Source organism: Papaver somniferum, chromosome 7 (genome assembly GCF_003573695.1).
Source record: "Papaver somniferum cultivar HN1 chromosome 7, ASM357369v1, whole genome shotgun sequence".
Lineage (NCBI taxonomy): Eukaryota > Viridiplantae > Streptophyta > Magnoliopsida > Ranunculales > Papaveraceae > Papaver > Papaver somniferum.
Genome location: NC_039364.1, coordinates 53,847,170 through 53,871,936, shown reverse-complemented (window position 1 = coordinate 53,871,936; position 24,767 = coordinate 53,847,170). Strand labels below are relative to the sequence as shown.

At 35.7% G+C, this 24,767-nt stretch overlaps 1 protein-coding gene and 1 pseudogene across 1 annotated transcript; one reads left to right on the top strand and one right to left on the bottom strand.

The window, feature by feature from the left end:
* The first annotated feature begins 2,467 nt into the window (after positions 1 to 2,467).
* On the top strand, positions 2,468 to 4,387 carry LOC113297330 (acyl carrier protein 1, mitochondrial-like). Its single transcript, XM_026545763.1, has 2 exons — positions 2,468 to 2,717; positions 3,948 to 4,387. Exons 1-2 carry the CDS (start codon positions 2,517 to 2,519, stop codon positions 4,122 to 4,124), a joined length of 378 nt encoding a protein of 125 aa, XP_026401548.1. The 5' UTR covers positions 2,468 to 2,516; the 3' UTR covers positions 4,125 to 4,387.
* A 623-nt stretch (positions 4,388 to 5,010) lies between these two features.
* On the bottom strand, positions 5,011 to 6,121 carry LOC113293123 (annotated as a pseudogene).
* Between the last annotated feature and the right edge of the window lie 18,646 nt (positions 6,122 to 24,767).

Below are 24,767 nucleotides of genomic sequence, written 5' to 3'. Positions count from 1 at the left end.
CATGAATGAAAATGCTCTGTTGAAACCCTCTTGTGAAAATTTTGTTCCCCAGTCTCGTATAAATCATTATGTGTTATATTGGCATTGTAAGAGGTTAGGCCTGAAAAATACATGGGATGTGTGGAAGGTGAAAAGCCAAATTTAATTGGAATAATACATATGCAAAGTTTGTAATACACATTAAAAGAGGACCATGAACTAGTCGGTAAACAGGGTTATTGCCTTACGAACGTTGCTAGACTGGATAACCATTATAATAACTTTTATGAGCTGAGAATTCAACCATCATAGACTGCAATCTCAGGCTCATGTGTTTTGAGCAAAAGGGAAGAAAACAATTTAGTAATAACCAGTGCGATATCACACAACTGAAAGAAGTTAGAATTTTGTTTCTTCAGTGGAGAAACTCTGCCTTTTTCTCTGAAACCATCCTCGCATGCAGTTGATGCCTCCATGGCTGCACTTACCCAAATGTTCAAGTTGACATAATTATATGACCGGATTGCTTCAATAGATTTTGCAAGCGTACTGATTGCATCGGTGTACAAATCCAAACAATCATTCAAGCCCAGGAATGCATAAGCATCCAGGTCTTTGTAATTCAATGCTCCTTTATGACCAAAATAGTGTCGGTACCATTGGTTTGAGCAAGTTCTAATGAGATTATTCCTAAACCATGGAAACCTGCTGCGGTCTTGCTCTCAGGAACCGCTTCAAGCGAAGTCACACAAAATTCATAATTCAGCAGCGGCGATTTCTGTGCACAAATCTCACATGTTTCTTTCACGATATCGTCGTCGGCAGATGCATCCTCTCCACACGCACTCTCCTGAATAAAGATCGGATGAAGGAGAAATAATGAGAGGAAGAAAAATGAGAAAACTTGCTTCATTATTTTCTTTGCTTCTGGGCTCCTCCCCAACTTGTCTGTACACATACTTAATATCACCGACCACTGAAAGGACTATATACTATGAACTATTGCCAACAGGGGCCAACTCCCACCAGTAATTCATTTAATACTTTTTCAAATAAATAAAGGTTTTCCCTATTTCCGATCCCTACTTTTCCTATTTCCCGTCCACATTAATTCCCATCCTCAATAATCCTAAGTACCACCCACATGTATTCTCACAAGTCCTAAGTAACATCTGTTTGACATTTTATTTACACCCAATAAAGAGAAAAGCCTAAGGTACATCATCACTTCTTCTTCTCCATCTCCGACCAGTACTTCTACTCCGTCTCCACAATCACAGCAACCTTCAATCTCACTTTTTCTAATTTTTGTTTTCAGTTTTTGGTTTTGTCTGATGCCTCCTACGGAAACGGGATGTTAAAGCAAATCAAATCCCAAAACGAGGTCAAAACTAAACCTAATTGTAATTTTCTAAGTGTGTGACTATATGTAGGAATTCATGTTTAAATTTGATTTTGTTGGTACTATTGGGATGATGAACTAATCGTTCCCTTTGGGTCGGATTGTTTTTCATTGATTATCTCTATTTTGAGTGACTACTATAATTTTCTTCTTTTAAGTTTTTTGATGAACTAGTCTCTCCATGAGCTTTCCGGAGTAGGCCATTAACAATTAAGTTAAATTGGGTACTCGTTGGTTGTGTAAAGTTAGGATACATGGAGAGTTTGGAAGTCCCGTAGTGGTAGATATTATGTAAGATAAGGATTGTCTGATAGCTAATAATTAATTGAGCTAAACAATTATCATGGTCACTGATAAGTTGTTTATCTGTATATATGATTAATGAATTAGTATATATACTGTTTCTGAATTGTAATATGATACATTCATATCTACTATAGTTTGCCGGTCAGAATTTGTTGACTGTTATCATTTGTAGTCGGTCGTAACTCGATCGATAACCGAACGCCTGAAATTTTGAACAGTCGTGTGTAGCTGGATGACTAGTTCTTCAGATTTTTTAACAAGAAGTTACTGCTTGAACATCGGTGATGAAAAGGGGTTTATATGTTAATCACTTAATCACGGTTTAATTCATCTTCGTCCTTGGCGAATTAAACCATAGAAATAATTTAAAAAAAAAGGTGTGTTATGATAATAATAATGATGGATAGGAATTCAACCAAGGATTTTTAACTTGATAGTTTTTTGTTTTGTTTGATGACAAATGGAGATTGATAAACAAAAAGGCAAATAATAATTGTAATAGTGTAGTCAGAGTCTATTGACTCTTGTAGGTGATACATAGGGAAAACCAGATTTGAATAGTAAAATGATTTTTGAAATTGTGAAAGTATGGGAAATAGGAAAAATAAGGATTGAAAATAGGTAAAACCTAAATAAATTCATTTAGTATCTAGAATCGAAACTGGAACCGAAAAAGGAAAATCCAGTTCTGAAACGGAACTTTTAAGGAATTGGAACCCCGTAGAAAAATCGGTTCCATCCTTTTTATTACTGATACGGTTATACCCTCCGCTTTGGGTTTTTCATTTTTCTCTTTGCTTTTGAGAGAGAGAGAGAGAGAGAGAGAGAAATGGCTTTGAGAGCTGCGATCTTAGGTCATCTAAGAGTTCCAGTCCAAACCCTAACTCAAAATGGGCGAGCTTTGCAGTCATGGAACCTCTTGAATTTAAATAGGTCAATGTCTTCTCACGATGATCATCTCGACAAACAAGAAGTCATCGATAGAGTTGTTTCCGTTGTTAAGAGCTTCCCCAAAGTTGATCCTGCCAAGGTTTGTCCATTTATTAACTTCTTCGTTTCTGGTGGATCCCTAATCTAAGTATTATTGTTATTGTTTTATCCATAACTTTTATTCTAATTGTTAATTTTTCTAGCATCTAGGTTGTGTATTTTCTAGGGTTTGTTGGTTACATCACCAAGATGACTCTACTTACGATTTTCGTTTGGTTGATTCGTTATGAGCATTTCATTTTTGATTGTCGTAAATGGGTTCCTATGCTTTTTGATCTATTATTAGGTTAGGTAGTGATGGGTTTATATTGCCAGTATGGAAACACAAACATGATGTTAGATTTTGAATTTATGTTAGTGTGAGGTTAAATTGTAGCTAATCCGTAAGAGGTAAAGTTTATCTTGTAATGGTGGTTACTCAATGTATTTGATTCCGTAGAAGCAAGAGATTAACAAATGTATCAGAGTTAACATAGGTGAGTGAAGATGTTAACATGAGCGGGAATAGGATATAAGTGCAGATCAATTAGGAAGATATCCCATCGTAGATGTGTACTCATAAAGTTTGCGTAGCTACGATGAGGATGTTTAACTGGATGGGAGAACTTATAGCAGATCAAATAGAAAATGAACACATTCGTGGAATTCCCTGGTAGCCTATAGTCGTAATTACAAACTTTAAAGAATGACTTGATTAGGATGATGTATTTTTGATGACATTGAACATAGATGCCTAAAAAGTTGTGATGGTGCACAGACCAGCACTTTCTTGCAAACATTTTTGTGGCAGTTATGTGTAACGGAGTATTTTACTCAACAAAATATGTAGAGGAACATGACATTTAGCGAGCTTGAATATTGCAAAAACTATGGTTAAGGATGATGAAGATTATTGTTTGGCTGACCATTTTTACACTTTTGTCAAAGATCTGTGTATTTGGTTCGTACCTGACATAAATATGCATTTTATGTGTTGGAAACAGATATTTTCTTCCATCTGTTACTCAAGCTCTAACCTAAGCACTTAAGAATGTTAACTGGCGAATTTGTCATACAGAGTGACAAGTTGTTTGCCTAGCGTTTTTTAGAGTTATGGAAACTATTTTTTCTCTGGTCTTTATCATCTTATTAGTTTCAGTTGATGTGCTTACGTAGAGTATGCATTTGGAAGAACTTACCCATACTAAATTTTCTCTGATCTTTATCCGTTACATTTTGAATGCTAGAAAGATCTTTAGAGCAACTGATTTATATTTGCATTAACTTGCAGGTTACTCCTGAAGTTCATTTCCAGAATGATTTAGGCTTGGATAGTTTGGACACTGTTGAGATTGTAATGGCTCTTGAAGAAGAATTCAAGCTGGAAATTCCTGATAAGGAGGCTGACAAGATCGATTCCTGTAAACTTGCCGTCGAATACATTGCTAATCATCCAATGTCTAGTTAGTTCGAGCAAGATCCTCTATTTGATCGAGTTATAGCGTTCGGTTTTTGGAAGGTTGTCTATTCAGACATGCTTTGGGTGCACTCTACTTTTTCATTCCGTTTGTCTTGTAGAAATTTGGTCTCTGTAGTCGGTGGAAAATAAACCCTAATTCTGCTCAATAAGACCAGTTTTAACTCGATTTGTTGACCGGAGCTGTGATCCTTCACTGTCTTTTGAATCATTTTGGGCTTAATTTATAATACATTAAATGTTTTGCTTCTTCACGTTGTTTTTCTTTATTAATGTTCTCTAAGCTTGGAGTTCCTAAGGAACCCTTCCCTGTTTACTAAGATCTTAAGGAAATTACATAATGGCCTCATAGTTATGGGGTCTAACAACATTCATATCCCTGGCTGGGGAACATTCTGCAGAGTTTTGCAGGTTTTGTGAGTGAGGTGAACACTGATGATCAGAGTTGGTTTGCTGCATGAGATCAAAAACAAACTTGACTAATTCCCATTTCTTCTTCTCCAGAAATCAAGAAAAACACTGCTATTTGTAGTCTAAGATCCCATATTGCAGTTGCAATACCAGGAGAAATGGCATTTAGTAATATAGACTGAAAGGAAAGAAAAGAAAAACAAATTTTGAGAATTGTCTACGAGTTCAGTGTTCACATCACATGTAGGTCTCCATCAAAAATGAAAAAACGTCATGATAGCATTGACAAGTAACCTTCAAGGGGCATAAACCTCAATTCACCTAGATGGCCAAAAAATATGATAACGCTTAACCTTACATTTTAAGCTAGCTATTAGCAAACATGTTAACCAATAATCATCATAATCAAGCAAAAAAGATTACAGAAAACTAACATGTTTCAATCTTTTTTTTTTCTTTTTTTCTTTTTATTGTCAATCTTATTTTGCAATGAACTAAATTGAAGGAATACAGAAAAAGAAAAAAAAAAGATAAATTTATAACTTACATGTGTGCACATCAAACCATATAATGCTTAACATTATAAATTTATAACTTACTGTAACGTGAACTACCGAAGCATTTCGATGATCGAAAGAACCAAAGCAGTTAATTGAAACAAATCATTGTTCTTCTTCGTCAATGGAGATCGTAGACCTTCCTTGTCCTTAAACCCATCTTCACAAGTTGAAGGTGCATCCATGACTGCACTAAACTGAACATTAGCTTCTAAATAGCTCCTAGATTTATAATACTTAATGGCGTCTCTGGTCGAATATATTGCATTAGAATAAAGCTCTAAACAACTCTCCAAACAACTCCTGTAAAATGGCTCTAGCTTCTTCTTCTTTTTCATTATCTTCTTGATATAAAGTTTTGTATGAGTTGCATTTGTTCTGTTTAGTTTCATTGCAATTAATCCAAGTCCTCTTAGAGCAAGTCTTATGGTGAAATCCAACCTATTCCAAGTGTGGAAAAGCCATGGAATGTCAAGTCTAATGGTTTCCAAGTTGGGGTTTTTCACAGAAAATCCAAGCAAGGTTCCACCATTTTGTGGAAGGGTTCGTGGAATCCATGTGAACGCCAATAAGAATAGGATGAGTTGTTGAAATCTAACGGCTGAGAAAAAACGCTATTCTTAATAGCGTTTTTTTAGCGCTATTAAGAATAGCATTTTCACTATTTCACCACTACACTTGCATTTTCATCCACGGTTCCAAATGCTGAGGTGGCGTGGAAGATGAAAGATGAAACTCTTCCCCATAAGACTTGCTCTTAGATTCGCACAATGACTCCTTGGAACAGCTTGAAGAGATGTAACACAAAATTTGTATTCAAATTAGGATCCATGTCGGCTGCTTTCTTGCAAGTTTCTTCGACGACACTGAGGGCTGTGACTGCATCATCTGAAATTGAGATTGGGCCACCTTGGAGAATTAAGAAGAAGATATAGAATGAAAGAGAGAAGAAATGCAGGTAACGAACCATTTTTTGTTGTTCTTTCTTCTTTCACTTGTTATTATTGAGGGGAAGATAAAGAAAACATCTTTACTAATAAAGACAGTTTTGAATCTTTTGATTAGCTTAGAAGACCATTAAATTGCACCCAAATTTTTTTCTTAGACCCCTTCATTCGAAATATTCGAAGACTTGGGATTACTCTAGCTAATAAACAACAAACGAAAAATAATATAACCATCTTTTTCTTGATAAAGAAAATTTTACAAGGGAAAAAAAGTAAGCCATTTAGTAGTGATGATCTTAGCCATCCAAACTTGAACTCTCATTACTGACTTTTGATCCCAACTATATTACACAACACAATGGGGATATTTTTGCCTGAGAATCCGAACCAAATTCTTCAAAAACAGAAAAAGATTTGTGCATGAGGTGTTAATCACCAAGCCAAATTGCTTCCAAAATAAAAAAGAACATTACGTATACACTAGCATTTGTATTCAAAGTTGTACAATCAATTAATTTATCATGTGCTGCCCACTAGTAGCATACGCAACACTGGAAAAATAGATTAAAGTCTTGTGTTGGGCAATAGATATTAGGTTGAATGATACCAATCCAATCCAATCCACTCAAATCAATTGTTCCATCAAAAAGATTAAGTGTACTGTATATGGTTAGTCATTTATGTTATCTTAAAGAAACACCAAAACCATATCCGGCAAACAAATGAAAGAATTGAAATTGGCTCTTGTAATCTAAGGTATCTAGGGATTTGTTAGCGACCTGTAAGTCATTTATCTTTCATTTGATCATGTGATTCTTCCTTCATTAGTCACACCATGCATGTGGCTCCACCGATTAAAACCACTGGTATTCAGAACCGTCTCTGATATTTAGATGACCTCGTGAAAGAGCTCGGAACGCCCTTCTATAGTTCTATGCAAAAGAAATTATTGTACGCCCTATAGATTATAGTATATGTTTTCAAAACGAATCTTAATTTACAATACTGAAATGACCCAAAATTTCTTAACAAGGACAAACCGTAGCATAAAGTATCCAAAAATTTCTCCCTCTTTTCCCCCTCTCTCTCTCCCTCTTTTTCTTCCCTCTCCATCACATTCTCTCTCAAAAATTAGTAAAATATATAGAGCACCGAATGGTTCGGCGTTTATGTCATTTTTTGAGCGCCGAACTGTTCAGCGTTTCAATCTCGCTGATAGTTGGACTGCGAGCACTTGCTAAGTGAGAGAACTATCAACTATCACTGTTAACTTTTTTCCAACACTTTTTTCTTGGTTTGCAACACTTTTTGGCCAATCTAGCACTCCAATCTAGCCCATAAGGGTTAGCCTAATACAAAAGATTGACAATTTCATTTTCATCAAAGACGTTAGAAATAATGCTCTCTTTTTGAACTCGCTGGTGCAACTGCGTTGACATATGTTGAAGTCTTCTGGTCCTTGGTTCTTTTGCCACTGAGTCCATTGTTGCATTGTGATCCTTGCTTATATATTTAACCTGAGTTTGTGGGAGTTTTCCTAAAACAAAAATAAATTCTTCTATAGTATTCTCTGCATGGTACATCTGTGATTGTATCTGCTAGGAGTTTACAATCAGTTACAATAAAAACACTTGAAAGTATATGTTATTCTAGACATTTTAAAGCCTTCAATAACACTTTTGCTTCTGCGTGCAACGCCGAAGGGGCCATTCTGAACTCGTTGATATATGCATGAAAGCTTCTTGGTCGACCGAGTATAGAAAAAAAAATCCCATAGATAAATTCTCTTTATTCAACACATCAATGAATATTATCCATTTCTGAAGTTGCTCCATGAAGGTTTAATAGACTTCACTTTCTGGATACATTGAGTTTTGGCCTCTTCCTTAAAGTTTGAAGACTGGATGAATTTTTTAATTTGTTCAATGAGTGATGTTGGATCTGGATTGGTTTTTCTAAAAACTACCTCACATCTGTATTTCCAAATAAACCAAAGTATGGTAGCAATTGTTTCACAAAAATACAAAATTTATGAAACAGAGACCCAATTTTCAACCCAAGTGTTAATCGAGTCTAATAATTAGCCAATTGACTGCGTCCAAAGAGCGACTAAACCATATTGATCTAGCAAAAGGACATGTTCTGAAGAGATGATGTTCTGTTTCCACCAGTTGATATTGGACACTCTGGTGAAATCTCCGAGTTATGAGCTATTAGTCTACTTGCGGTCGGTAAAGCTTTTTGAACTAATTTCCAAATAAACAGTCTAATATGAGGGATTCCTTGCATCTTCCATAGTTTTTTCCAAGGGAAGTCGTTATTATTCCCATTTCTTGTATTTTGATTGATGAGGAAACTATAAATGTTTTTGGCCATGAAATCTCCTAAGTGCTGGTGTTTCCATCTGATTCGGTCTTTTTCTTCTTTGTAGTAATAACTAGGATTTTTTTTCTTTCATTTTGTGTGAGAAAAATTCATCTAGTTTCTCAGTGTCCCAGGATCGTTCAGTATTTATTAGTTATTGAACTTTTTGCGGCAAAGGCTCTTTTTTATCCCTCTGATTATTTATTCTGTACGTATTAGGAATCCAATTTCCCTCTAATATCTTCGTATTAACTCCATCCTCACTTGCCAAATATAATTTCCTTTTATAATATTTAGTGCTTTTTGTATACTTTTCCATATCCAAGAGAGTTCGTAGTTTCTCGAAGGTTCTAAAGGATTTGATTTGTGGTAATATTTTGTTTCTTGAAGTTTCACCCAAAGTTGGTCTTTATCTGTCATTACCCATATAGCCAGCTTCGTTAAGAGAGCTATATTGAAATTATGAGGATTCTTTATTCCTAAGCTCCCTTGTGGTTTCGGTTTACACATGCCAATCCACACCTTTATATAACTTTCTTTGCCTTTTGACCCATCTTTTCCATCAGAATTGGAAACAAACACATTCTAACAACTGTCCAAGGAGAAAAATATAAGTATTTGTACTCCATTAAAATGGTGCACGTGCATACCGCACAAGCTATTCGTTTGGATTACTATAGAAGCCCAGTTGGTTTATTGTGGAAACTCGTGGGTTTATTGAGGAAACCCACATGGCTTATTATAGAAGCCCGGTTCGATTTATTGTGAAAACCCGGGTTTATTGAGGAAACCCACGTGGCTTATTATAAACACCCATTTCGGTTTATTATGGAAACCCATGGGTTTATTGAGGAAACCCACATGGCTTATTATAGAATCCCAGTTCGGTTTATTGTAGAAACCAATGGCTTATTATGGAAGCCCGGTCTAGCTTATTATATAGAAGCCGAAATTACTTATTTTGGAAGTCATTGTGAGATAGACACAAATCTTGGGAATAAATACAAATCTTGAGAGGTAGACATGGATCTTTCAAGATGGACACGAATCTTGTGAAGATATACAAGGATATTTCAAGATAGACTCAAATCTTGTGAAGATATACAAGGATCTTTCAAGATAAACTAAAATCATGTGAAGATATACAAGAATATTTCAAGATAGACTCAAATCTAAGGAAGATAGACATGGATCTTCAAGAATAGACACAAATATTAAAGGATAAGTACAAATCCAGGTAGTTATTTTGGATAACTACAAATTTATGGTTAACTACGACTGGATTTGGTTTTTGCCTATAAATAGAGGCCAGAATCCAACTCAAAGGAGATGGAATTATAGGTTTGCTAACCATTCAATAATTATTGTAATCATCATATCAATAAAATCTCTCCCTACGGGATTCCATCCTTGGATGCAGGCACAACTTGCCGAACCATGTTAAATCTTTGTCTTCTTATTTATTTTCAATCGTTTTTTAGACCTAATTCATCATGATCAACATCAAATCATCGTGTTTTGTGCCTAAAAGTTATTTTGGGTACAAACAATAAGGACTAAGCTATTTTCCGAAACAGATTGAAGAAGATAAACAAATTGTGAAGATCACACTAGGTAGTTCTGGAGATACCTGCATTAAAGCAAGAAAACTCTCAAACAATCTTATAACATCCCTTGTTTATACTAGAGTAATACTTGAACAAATCTCTGAGAGTCCCCTATAAACCATCACCAAACATATATATATATATATATATATATATATAACATTATGAGTCTCAACTACAACAAGTAGTACAGTCCATTCCATTATTAAAAGGAACTAACACCTCATATCATTTCTCTATTTTTCTAAATCTTTATATTTTATACGTCCATTTATAGCAATAAGTACAAGTTCATTCGACTATTAACGGAACTAACATAGTTAGTCGACCCAAACTCAACAATCGTGGACATGGTGTATCAATATTTAATTGGGTTGGTACTTAGTAAATTTGTATAAATTTTCTCATTCATGAATCATGCACCGATCTTGATGGTTATGAAGCAGAATAAATAAAATCCGACCTCTCAGTAAAGAATATGGAGTGAACGCCACTAAAACTGATGTAGTTTCTGTTTTAAGGAAAAAGTTTTTAACTATCAAATCATTAGGGTTTACTTCTCATCTAAGATTTTCTTTAACTTGATATATACGTTTCTATTTTGAGGAAAAAGTTTTAACTATCAAATGATTAAGATCGGTCATGGAAAACTTTTCTACGAATAAAGAAATTGGGCCACCAAAACATATCCTAATATGGCTTAACCAAAAAAATTGCCTTGTGCTGGAGCCCAAGGAGCCGCCCTTCATAACCAGGCCTGCTGGTATTTTTATATTTGTCTAGCAAATGGCAGCTGGGATTAGAGGTCATAAATGACCACCAATGGTGTACTCTTTTATGCAATTCCATAAGTTCTTTTTAAATGTATCCGATCTCTTTTATGCAATTCCATAAGTTCTTTTTAAATGTATCCGATGTATTTACTATCTATAACCCATAAAGCTTAAGTCAAAGTGAAAAGACAAACAAGTTTTCATTCTTTACTAACAATCGAACTTATATCATACTTCTTTCATTAAATCAAAATAAATCCTAACTCTTCTTTAAATCCAAACTAAATTATAATTCAAACTAATAGTTATTTTCTCACAAATTTATTGATTACAAACCCTAATTCCGACATTTTTCCCAAATTTAAACTAGAATCTAAACTCTTACTTTAGTCTAGATTGAACTACATTTTTAAGTGATTCTGGTTATTCGACTAATTTTTTTCCGAAGAGGAATTAACTAAATTTTGATTCTTTTTATGTAATCATTCTTTTAAAATAAAACTCCATAAACATAATATACAAAAAATTAAAAAAATCTTCGTAATAATGTTTTATATTAAAATTGAATGAGTATTGACTAGTTTTCAGAATTAATTATGTCACCGATCTTACATAAACTTAACTGTGAAAATTTTTAGATAATTAACCATGCTTTTGTTTGAATTAGGGATTCGGTAGTTGATTTAGGGATTTGGGTTATATATAATAATAATTCTGTACTTTTGGATAAATAGAAAGAGAAAGAGGGAAAATTCTCTAACTTAAGAGAGAATCTTTCCTTGTTTTAATGGATACGTTAGGTAATCGAAAGGGGATTAGAGTAAGGAACGGAAGAGGGGAGGATTTGGATCTTGCTTCATATTCCGTCAGAGATTGTTGTTTGGGTTGTTGAGATTTTTGAAGAGGATTTGGGTATAGCTTCATCTTCGAAGAGATGGCCGAGAAGGGATAGAGAGGCTTCTTTCCTGTGTGAGATGAGAGTTAATGATGGTGGTAAATAGCTAAGGATTTCTAGGATAAGAAGAGTTGTGAGGATATATCTTATGCATTATGCATACCAAGTGGATAAAACAACTACTACTACACAGTTTTGTACGGAGATAAGATTATTCTATTAGATCACAACGCATAAGAAGATAGTTCAAGTTATTCTTTTCCGGATAATTTTTCCAAACTAAACATCCTCTCGAGGGTTACAAAGTTGGGTTTAATGAGAAGTGATAGACTTATTAGTACCGGTAGAATCGAGTGGTTAAGGAGATAAAGATCCAGTTTGGTTGGGATAATTTTGTGAAACTTTCAGTTATTCATTCACGACCTGCAACTTTCGAAGTGTCGGATAAACAGTGTCTCGATCTTTGGAGTCCTAAGACATTTGTTCTGGATGGTGCAACTATTCAAGTTTCAAGATATAATGAGGATTTCAGAAGATGAATGTTATTTATGCTCCTAAAGATAAACCTGAAAGTCGTATCATTCCAATTCAATATGAGTAATTTAATTAAGAAATCCAGGGGAATACTCAGGCAGTATTAGAATTATGGCATTTTTAAATCCATTGGAGAATAAATTGGGGGATGGGGGTAGTTGAGGTAGTTGAAAGTACTTTGAATATGGAAAACTTATTTAGAATTACAGTGAAAAGGTAGTGTTAGAGCATTGCTCGGTCGAGCTCGCAAGCGTTGCTATCACAAGCTTGTTTATCAAGTTTAGTTGCTAAACCTATAAGTCTTTATTTCTAGTTTACTTATAGCTAAGTCTCGGATAAGGATAGTAAGTGTAGTTGAGCCTTATACTCCACGACGTTCATCGATTGGAGACAAAGAACTACTCAAGGGAACTTGTGGAACTTCATCAACAAAAGGTATGTGGAGACTTGAACTTATCTATCACTCAAAAGTCTATCTACTCTATCTCCTATTTGAGACAAAAGTCGTATTGCTATATAGACTTCAATTATACACATTTGCTATTTTGAGCCGAGTTTATCTCGCCTATCTATTTCTCGAAATATGTCTTGGTAAGCTTTCGCTTTAGCCAAGTTCATCTTTAATCGTGAACAAAAGTAATGTTGATTATTTCAATAACTTGAAAATCGCTTTGGTAAAAATAGTTTATGAATAACAACTATTTTAACATCCTCTAAGAAAGTTTCAATGATTGAAATGAGAGTTTAGAACAAGTAACCATATTTGGATATAAACATAGTGTGTTCTCACATTTGTGTAAAAGTCCAAAACTGGGAACCCAAAGTATGCGTACCCGTACGCGTACTGGCGGTTGTTGGAAATCCGAGTAAGTATGCGTACCCGTACGCATACTTGCGGAAAGTTCACGTCCGTGAATTTCTGCTGGAGTTTGAAAGTGAAAAACAAACTCAATCGGGTTACTTAAGTACGCGTACCTGTTTGCATACTTAGGTAGGTTGCTTTCTAAAATCGGTTTGTGATGAACTAAAATATTTATATAATAAGGAATGCAATCTTTGCAAACCGTGGCTACAATGTTCATCAATCGATTCGAGTGAATCAAAACCGATTTTGCTTCGATTGTGTCTTGTATACTTCTATAAGATCTTAGCAATTGAACAACTCTCTAACTAGTTCATTTGAGTCATTTGAACTAGTTATGGTGAAGATAAATAAGGTTGATATGAAAGTGCTCATATGGCTAACTATTGGTTAACTGTTTTTGAACTGACTAAGTGTACATGTTTAGGTACGGTTACTCAAACCTAAATGAAGTTACATTTCATTTGTGTATAACAAGATAAGTTCGATCTAACGGTTGAAAGATATTAGCTTGAATCTAATCAGGTTTTCATCTAACGGTGAATATTGAATGCTTTGTTACCAAGGTAACTTAGATTGCAAACACTGATTTGAAATCTATATAAAGGAGAACTCTAGCAACTGAGAAACTTAATCCCCACATCTCATGTGTGATACTAGTTGTATAATCTAGAGTCGATTCTCCTTTAACCTTATGTTTTTCACGAAACCCTGTAGGTTAACGACTTAAAGACTTTATTGGGATCGTGAAGCGAGACCCAACTATTTTCTATGTAGTTGCGTGATCTGATCTTGCTAATTCTATCGTTTTTGAGTACAATCGTAAGATTGGCTTGAGATTTATATCTCCGATAGGCAAGATAGAAAAGTAGTCACAAACACCTTCGTCTCATCGTTTGTGATTCCACAATATCTTGTTTCGTTAATCGATTAAGATTATTGTGAGGTGATTGATAATTCTAGGTTGTTCTTCGGGAATATAAGTCTGGGTTATCAATTGGTTCTTGTTCACCTTGATTTATCAAAAGACTGAACAAAAACTCGTAGGTATATCTGTGGGAGACATATTTATATATTAAATAGACTTTTTTGTGTGATACCGATTTGTTTATCAAGTCTTCGACTTTGGATCGTAGTAACTCTTAGTTGTGGGTGAGATCAGCTAAGGGAATCAAGTGCGTAGTATCCTGCTAGGATCAAAGACGTAAGGAGCACGACTGTACCTTGAATCAGTGTGAGATTGATTAGGGTTCAACTACATTCCATACCGAAGTTAGATTTGTAGTAGGCTAGTGTCTGTAGCGGCTTAATACAGTGTGGTGTTCAAATATGGACTAGGTCCCGAGGTTTTTCTGCATTTGCGGTTTTCTCGTTAACAAAACTTCTGGTGTCTGTGTTATTTCTTTTCCGCATTATATTTTGTTATATAATTGAAATATCACAGGTTGTGCATTGAATCGATCAATTGGTAAATCCAACCTTTGGTTGTTGATTGAAATTGATTGATCCTTGAACATTGGTCTTTGGTACCGTTCAAGTTATCTCCCTTATATTCAATCAGGCTCGTAAATTGCTATTTGTTTGATTGCGGATTGAATTGAGAGATTGAGATATAACTCTTTGATATACTTTTGGGGTAATTTGCGTTACCTCCCCCGTAAATATTCGTAATTTGCATTACCTCCCCTATAGAAATAAAATTAACAAAACCTCCTCTCGTCAATAATTCATTTTATTCCAAGTTATATGACTCATCACTAACTTACACGTGGTTTTTATCTTTTTGGGGTAATTTGCGTAACCTCCCCTGTAAATATTTGTAATTTGCGTTACCTCCCCTGTAAAGATTGGTAATTTGCATTACCTCCCCCACAAAAAAAAACGTGTAAGTTAGTGTTGAGTCAGCTAACATGGAATAGACGGAATTATTGACTAGGGGAGGTTTTGTTAATTTTATTTTTGTAGGGGAGGTAATGCAAATTACCAATCTTTACAGAGGAGGTAACGCAAATTACCCCTATATTGTTTATTAAGATTGAGTCTGACTGTCTAGTTTATTCTCTTGAAAGTATATTGGAGTTAGTCCATACAAATTGCTAAGCGAAATATTGGGTGAGGTTGTTAGACCCCCGCTTTTTCAATTGGTATCAGAGCAGGCAAGCACATTTAAAGACCTTATAAGTCTGTGTTTGTAGCGATCTGAATATATGGACATAAATTCTATCTCCATAAACGTACCACCAGTCTTAGATGGCTCAAACTACTCGTGGTGGAAAATCACTATGCGTGCTTTTCTTCAAGCTCGTGTTTTTCAAACATGGGTACGTGTTGTTAATGTCTATGATCCCCCGATTAATACAGAAAGCGATGTATATATACCTACAGATATTGGTAGATATAGTCCAGAAGAAATCCTTGCTGCAAAGAAAAATTCTGACGGCTTAAATGCTATCATACATGCCATTACCCCAGATCTTCAGCATCATGTGACTACTTGCACAAAGTCTAAAGAAGCCTGGGATATCTTAAAAACTGTATTTGAAGGGAATACCTCTGAAAAGGAAGATAGGCTTCAAAACCTATATTCCGATTGGGAAAACCTTCGTATGTCAGATGAAGAGTCATTTGATGAGTTTAATCACAAAGTGTCTAAAATTTTTAATGCATCTTTTGCATTGGGTAAGACTATTCCTGAAAAGGATATTGTGATGAAAATTCTCAGATCACTGCCATCTAAATACAATTCTAAGAAGCATGCCATCGTTGAAGGAAATAATCTCGCAACTCTTTCCAGAAATATTCTGGTTGGGAAGTTAAAGATCTTTGATCACGAGCATACATCCAAATCCGGAAAGGATGTTGCTTTCAAAGCACAAAAGAACACTAAATTACTTGACAAAAGTAATAGTGTTTGCATCTCTGAAGATGATCTTTCTGAGGCTGATTCATCAGATGAAGATCTTGACAAGTCAGTCTCCTTGATCACAAGACAATTTAGGGATCTTCTTTTGAAGATAAGTAAACGGTTCTCCAGATATAAACCCAGGTCAATCATCCACTTTGGTATCTTATTGAATAAAAATGGTGATATTGTTCCTCTATTGATCAATAATTTGGATTTTTGGGAAGTAGTGTTCCTCCTAAAAATAGGGATAATGATGAAATTGATGACGAGGATATGCATCAGTGCTTTAAGTGTAAAGGTTTTGGCCATTTTTCAAATGAGTGTCCAAATCGTAAAAAATACACTGGAACAAAGGTCTAGCTGCAACTCTTTATGAAATGTCTGGAAACTGTGATTCTAATGTAGACGAAAAGTCAAGCATTGCACTTCTTTGTGAAAATATTGATTTTGATAATTGTAGCAATACATACATCAATCTTGATATTCTTTCAGAAGAAATCTCAACCGATCTGGAAGAAAAAAATTGATCTACTTGTTTCTACTGGAAACTCTTTTTCTGATTTGACAGGTTCCACTATGTGTTTAGCCGCGTACAAATCTCAGGCGTCTGAATCATTTTCCAGGTTGGCATGCTCTTATTGTTCTCTCAAAGGTCATGAACTTTCAAAGTGTTTCAAGTTCAAACACAAAATGGGATATGTCAACAAACTTCAACGAAGAGCGAATCGATTAGCAAACAAGCTAAAACTTGTTCAAAAATCATCAGAGGTATGTAAATGCATCTCTTCTTCAAATAAGTTAGTTTCCAAAGAAAAGACTAGATCATTAGAAAGAAATTTGTGGTCTAAACACTATGAGAAACATGGTTTTATGAATTCCTTTCGAAAAGGATATGGTGGACAGATTATTGTTCACCCCAGCATAACTTAAATTATGTTGGTTAGTGCATCTTGTCTCATGTGCCTGATCAAAAGAGACAAGATTTTGCACACCTCAGGCTTTAGGAAAAGAAAAGTCTTCTAGAGTGTTTTGATGTTCTTTTTTTCATGTTTTTGCTTTGTGAGCATTGTAAGTCGGGAATTCGTGCCGCTTTTCATATTTAATTGATATTGGAAAAGTCTTCCCTGTTTAATCGATAAAAAGAGGGTTAAATTAGACAATTCTGCCTTTTTTAGGGTAAGAGTTGTGCGTCCGTGAATCCTTTAAGTGTATAAAGGTTATGTAACCCTACATTCATTTTTCCTTCTCTAAGAAACTCTTTTTATCATAAGACTTCTTGTTGAGATTATCTTATGATTTCCTCTCACAATTCCGCTTATATGGATACTCTAAGCATTATGTCGACTGATGGAAAAGATATTAATATGATTGTTAATCCATCAATCATGAAGGAAAAAGATAAATCTCCGTTACCTCCAACTTTGAATATAAAAAGAAGGAATGTGAGGAAGCCAAGAGCCGTTCCTTCAAATTCTTAGAAGTTTTCTGATGTTCTTGAAGAGTTGAAGGAAACAAGAAAGGAGATTCAACAAATAAAGGCTTTTGTGTTTAAGACTCTTGAAATTCAGAAGGCCCTGGTTCGACATAAGTCAAGAAAGTTTGTTGATATCAAATCATTTCTTCATGAACCTTATGTCCCAATGGTTGTTGACGACAAGGAGATCGGGGACGATAAAAAATTTTTCAAAGGTCTTAATGTCTAGGAAACTTCTTATGAGAATTTATTCTTATGTTTTAAGAAGGATAACTAGGGTTCGGAATAGTCATTATTGTGAGTACACATACCTATTTCCAACGATTTTCATCTTGCAATGTTTTTAGATTTATTTATTTAAATTCTAAAGTTTATTTGGAAGATGATTTTGAAGTAATCTTTATGGTTTTGTATATTGCAAACTCGTTATGGGATATGTGTGTTTGCGTCCATGAACTTTGATTGTCCCACACGTGGTCAAAAGTTAAGTCTTTCATAAGTCGATATGCAAGTATTGATAAAAGATTAAATGAACTTTTGACAAAAAAAAGTTAAGCCTATTATGTCATTATGCAAATATTGATGGAAGATAGGATGAACTTTTGTTTACAAATATTAATATGTCATTGTGCAAATAGCGATGAAAAATAGAATGAATCTTTGTTTATTCCGCATTATTGATCTTCCCCGATCCATATTTTTATGTAAATATTGTGCGGCTCCGTAAGTTTTCTTATGTAAACATTTCCAATTAAATTAATCATGGGTTCTCTTGTGGATAATTTAATTGAGATTTTTTGGATACAAATTCATATTCTTATGTGATTTATTAATGTCCAAAGAAATCCTTCTTTTCTTGTGAAAGTAAGGTCGCTCTTGTTGTTCTTCCGGGAATGAAATTTTATGGGGAGAGTTCTTAATTGAACTTGTGCTTAATTTCCAAATCTTTATAGGGAGTGCGGCTGTGGAATATTATAGGGGTTATCTTATATCTTTATAAACTCCTTGATGAATGCATTTAGTTTCGGCTATATGATTGCATCTAAAAAAGTTGATATGTGCTTTCCTTTTGGTCATTAAGTATCTCTATGGAAATTTCATTAGGAACCCACTAATTTTCGTACAAAAAGAGGGAGAATTAATGTGTAGTTCACACTACAAATACGTATGGTTTTCGGATCATTATGCAGGGGGGGGGGGGGGGCGGGTTTCATGTGAGATCAAGCATTTGGATGAGAAGCTACAAAGTTTATTCATTTTGTATTCCATATGTATTGATAGTTTTGTCACTAAAATTGACAAAGGGGGAGATTGTTAGAGCACTGCTCGGTCGAACTCGCAAGCGTTGCTATCTCAAGCTTGTTTGTCAAGTTTAGTTGCCAAAACCATAAGTCTTGATTTCTAGTCTACTTATAGCTAAGTATCGGATAGAAAGTGTAGTTGAGCTCTAGACTCCATGACGTTCATCATGCAAAGACGAAAAACTACTTAAGGAACTGGTGGAACTTCATCGACTAAAAGGTATGTGGAGACTTGAACTTATCTATCACTCAAAAGTCTATCTACTCTATCTCCTATCTTGAGACAAAAGTCGTATTGCTATATATACTTTGACTATACACATTTGCTATTTCGAGACGAGTTTATCTCGCTTATCTATTTCTCGAAATATGTGTTGGTAAGCTTTCGCTTTGGCCAAGTTCATCTTTACAAGTGACGAAAGTCATGTTGATTATTTCAATATCTTGAAAATTGCTTTGGTGAAAAATAGTGTGTGAATAACCTCTATTTAACATCCTCTAAGAATGTTTCAATGATTGAAATGAGAGTTTAGAATATATAACCTTGAATGGACATAAACATTGTATGTGAACTCATACTTGTGTAAGTCCAAAATCCTTGAACTAAAGTATGCGTACTTTATGTTCAGGATGTCCGGATGCTAAGTCCGCGTACACGTACGCGTACTGCCGGAAGTTCACATCCCGTGAATTTCTGCTGGAGTTTGTGAACTGAATACAAACTCAATCCGGGTACTTAAGTATGCGTATCGGTATGCATACTTGAGTGGGTTATTTTCTGAAAACGGTTTATTCATGAACAAAGACTTATATAAACTAAGGAATGCATATTTGCAAACCGTGGCTATAATGTTCATCAATCGATTCGAGTGAATCAAAATCGTTTTTGTTTCGATTGTGTCTTATATACTTCTGTAGATGGGGAAAAACGATTTGCTGGTTTTTAAGGAATTGAGGAGACGACCGTACGGAGGAGACTCCTCGAACCGAGCGAAATGTTAAACCTCACACAGATGCACCGCTGCAAAGGGGGTGCTTTAGATTCGAGAGATCAATCTGTAGTACTCCGGCCTAAATCAAGACAATGACCGTTCCAGAGTAAATTCGGTCACAAGAGAGGATGGGTTGATCTGTAGGAGGGAAGCTCGGAAATGTGTGGAATCAATGGTAATCAAAGATTGTGGGTGTGTGAATTCTGAATATGATAAGCTCTGAATGATTGAAATTGCTCAATCGAGAGTAGTTGCTCAATTGATGAGTTGATGATCTCGTGTTATCGATGAGACGTGAGATTGATGATACTGTTGATGCTGATTCAATCATGATTCAGAGACTTATTTATATTGCTGGAATTGTAGACACCATGATTCCATGAAGTGTGATAGTTGATGGAATCAAGGAGTGGGGAAGTGGAGATCGTGTTTGAAACCAGTTGCTCAACGTGTGGAGACTTGGTCGATTTTCCATCCACTACCTCGTGAATTGCTTCAACTGATTGCACGACTTGCTCACATTCCATCGTGTGTTTGAACACACGTGTCGTAGACCGCCAGACCAAAACCCTAAGTGATATCCCCCCAAATGACACGATTGACGTCTCGTGGTTTGTTAGTCAATTGATGACTTCGTGGTTTGATAGGACGATGAGTCCATGTAGTCGTTGAGTTGAACATGATGTTCTGAAACTCATGAATTGAACATGTCATGAGACAGAGGTATAGTTCTTACGATGAAGTGAGAAAGTATTGCTCATTCGATGGATCGTTGAATATTGATTGTTGAACCAATATTGAGTAAATATTCCTCATCTGATCAAGTGCTGCTCATGTGATGAATTGTTGAATATTTGATCGTCTGAGCATGTGTTGCTCATCTGATGGATTATTGGCAGCGTACCAAAAATATTAATTAGAATACTGGTCGTTGAACCGAGCATAATTAATAAAATTAATGACCATGAGGCCGTCGTAAAAATTATTAAGGTTGGAATCTGGAATGATGATCCTTGGATTCAGAAACCCTAATTTGATCAATTGATGATCAATTCATGGTTCGTCAGAATTTCAACCATGGGACGAAGGAGGGAGCGACTACATGGACCGTGGGTCAACCATGTAGTGTCCATATGCTCACGTGAGCAAATACAAAGATCTCCTGAAGAGTTGATAATTTGTTGGTGAAAGAATGATCAAATGCTGGTTTAATCATTTATTCAAAATGCTCGTATGAGCCTCAGGTGAGAAAACCCAATTAATTATGACGAGGCGAGGGACCGACCATGGAGTCACGAAACCGGCCCTGGGTTGTCCCGTGACCGCCTGACGATCACTTAATGAAAATCCAAAGTGTTTGGGAAAGTTTTGGACCTAATACGAGCAATTGTGCAAATTAGGTCAAAACTGTGAAAATTGATGGGACCGGCTTCCGTGAGCCAAAGAGCCAATCTTGGTCGTTCAAGATAGCATGCTCGTGTCCCCAAGGCGTCCGCGTCTCAGTCCTGAGAATTTTGATATTTTCTGGCGTGTAATTGAGCATCAATTCGAGAAAATATGCCAAAATTAGGGTTTCGACGAAACTGAGGAAAACACCAAGAGATGATGAAAAATAATTATAAAATATGGAATGAGGAGGCGTGGGACCGCCGTGGTCAAGGCATGGTCGGCTGGTCGTGACCACGGTCCCGTGGTGCCTTTTCCTTAATTTTATAATATTTTGATGATTTTATGAAAAATTCATGAATTTTGAGAAATTTGATGAATTTAGGGGGTTTCCATGAATTGAATGAGTTTTCATGAGTTCAGGGAAGCAAAAAATATTAAAATAATAAAACAAGGGCGTGTGGGACCATGGAGGCATGGCCGGACGGCTATGGACCGGTCCCACGAGTTTTCCATAATTTTTAAATATTTCTTAGTTATTTTTGATGATTTGAGGGAATTTTTCCTAATTTGAGAGAAATACCATGAAATCAAGGAATTTGATGAATTCAAGGAAAACTAATAATAAAATAATAAAACAAAGGGGCATGTGGGACCGGCTAGGGCATGGCCGGCCGGCCAAGGCCCGGTCCTACAAGTTTTCATAATTTATTTTATTTTATTATTATTTGATGATTTGTGCAAAATACCATGAAATCAAGGAGTTTTTTCATGAAATTAGAGAAATAATAATAATAAAATAATAAGAAACCGTGATGTGTGGGGCCGGTTGGGACCAAGGCATGGCCGGTTGGCCAATGGTCACGCCCAATGTAGTTAATATCGGATACCGGTTTGTCTCGGCCGGGGACCGGTTTACTGGTACAACATTGTATCGGGGATATTTCGGTTTCAAATATCGGTATAATATCGGTTCTAAATTTTATATCTACAACTTTTATAATAAACATTTGTTCAAATAAGATCCTCTATTTGAATCACTTTCGTGCATACGTAGTTAGATCACATACCATGGGAAAAGGAGGCTGATGCAGTGATGTTCCCACTAATTAATGCAGACTTGAACCAACCAAAATGTTGGATAGTCAGAACCTTACTCCCAATTTGGTTATTAAACTACCAACAACTCATACCTATTAAACATGTTGGCTTGAAACATGATGTTCAAAATTGATGGAACACTAACTACTGTAGGTAGCGTGGTTTTGGTTTTGGTTTCGATGAATTTCTGAATTACTTGTATTTACTTTTTGGGTGGAAAGAATACCAGCCTTTTATGTATCAGAGTATACGAATTCAATTTAAATTGGAACAACTTATTGCTAGTGTCTATGTATATTATGATGATGATCAGAAGGTGCAAGAACTGGAAAAGACAAGATCACGAAAAGAAGAAAATCTACGGCAAAGATACACGAGATTCAACACATAAAAGCATCACAGAACATTCATCACAGAACAATTAGAAGAGATTAATAATCAAACGTCAATCTCTTGCTGGAAAAAAGAAAAATCAATTGAATCTTGCCCCGTTAAGATTGAGAAGAAGAGCTTTTTCAGATGAATATTCGATGGGACTCGGGGATTTCATCTCTTCCCTTCGCTTAAAATTCCCAAATTACCATGATGTTCAGAACAAATACCGAAAATATCAAATATCGGTAAAAATCGGCCGTATCGTTTCGTGTATATCGGCCGATATTATCGGCAAAATATCGTATCGCCGATATTGCTATTCCGTTTCGCTCTACCACCGATACCGGTAATATCGCCGATAAATCGGCCGGTATCGGCGATATTGACTACATTGGTCACGCCCCACACTCCTTTTCTTAATTTTATATTATTTTTATGGATTTATGGAAGTACCATGAAACCGAGGAGTTTCCTCGATACGAAGGAGATTTGATAAAATGAGAGAATTTTCATCAAATCATGGAAAATAATAAAAATGCATTAAAAATATAAAACTGGTGTGGGATTGACCACGACACGGTCGGTCGGTCATGTGTCCGTGCTCCCAGCACCCTGGTCAATATTTTTAATTATTTATTATTTTCTTCCCTATTTTGCATAGGTTCATCGTTTCGTTGTATTTTGAAATACTCGTTCGTGCGGTGACTGTTAGTGTATCGTCGTTGAATACACCTTCACCATTTGAATCGGGGCTTACTTAGAGGTAGCTCAGACGCCCGGTTGTTGATTATTTATTACTAATTGTGGAATTCAGTGGAGAATAATTCACAAAACTGAGTAATAAGATGTTTATTATTAATTCATAGGATCAGCTGAGGATTCGACTACGAATTCAGAATAATAAAGTGAGCATTACCATTCCATGGGATCGTAGATTCGACCATAGAATCGGAGTAATTAAGATCTATTACCATTTATGAGACCAGTTGTGGATTCGATCATGAAATCGGAGTAATGAGATAATATAGTTATTGCTATTCTATGAGATCAAGCCGTGGATTCGATCATAGAATCAGAACAATTGTTTATTGCCATTCCATGGGACCAGTCGTGGATTCGACCATGGAATAGGAGCAATTGTTATTGCCATTCCATGGGACCAGTCGTGGATTCGACCATGGAATAGGAGCAATAATAGATTATTCTGGGAAGTAGTGTGTCACAAATTAATCAATTAGGAATAATTAACTTTGTGGCTCTATACTAGCAGAGCAAGCTGTCTAGGAGCATTAATTATCCCGATATGAGCTTGTCGGTAAGTCATATCCTTTATATAGTCAGGGTAAACTCGTTGTTTGTTCCTGAAGACGTTATCGCTCTATACTAGCAGAGCAAGCTGTCTAGGAGCCGTCCATCTCGTGATACTATATAGAAATAATCACTGAAAGTGTTCAGTATTCATGAGATATGTTGTTGTCCAGTCGTGAGACTACATATCTACATGTACTCTGAGAGAAAGTACTCTCCGTTGAGAATTCGATGAGAGACCCGTGTCTCAATACTCACGTCTGATTGCTGGATCAGAGCTTCGTATAATTATGAGTTTACGATTTTAGCCCTTGTCGAAAATCCACCATCTACATTAAGTCCCCTGCTTACTGAGGAAAGCTGTGTTCCTCAGTCAGCATTAAATGGTGATTTTCCGGCCATAAATAATAATACCAGTAATTGAACTTAGTCGTAAGTTTAGACGTTACCGGATTTAGAGAGCATGAGCAAACCACGACTTGATGAAGGATTCAATGTCATGATTGGAGCGTCGTTTGATGAGCATAAATTGGTGTTGAACCGCTGGTTTGGACGACGAGTCCGTGGTCGGTTAGGATTCGCGGGCCGGGCCCATGAAAACAAATCCTTGTTTTATGAATAGACGCTCGTTCGTTCGTTAGTTTAAGGAACAAACAAAATAGACCTGAGTCTAATGATATAAAATTCGTCTATGAGCTTTCACGAAAATCGGAATTTTATATTTTAAATATGTGAGATTTCACAAAGTGGAATAAACTCTCGTTTCAAAGGTGGATGCTCGTACGAGAGAAAAGTTTTTTTTTTGATAGACGTGCGTCTGTTAGTAATAAAATTTTGTTTAT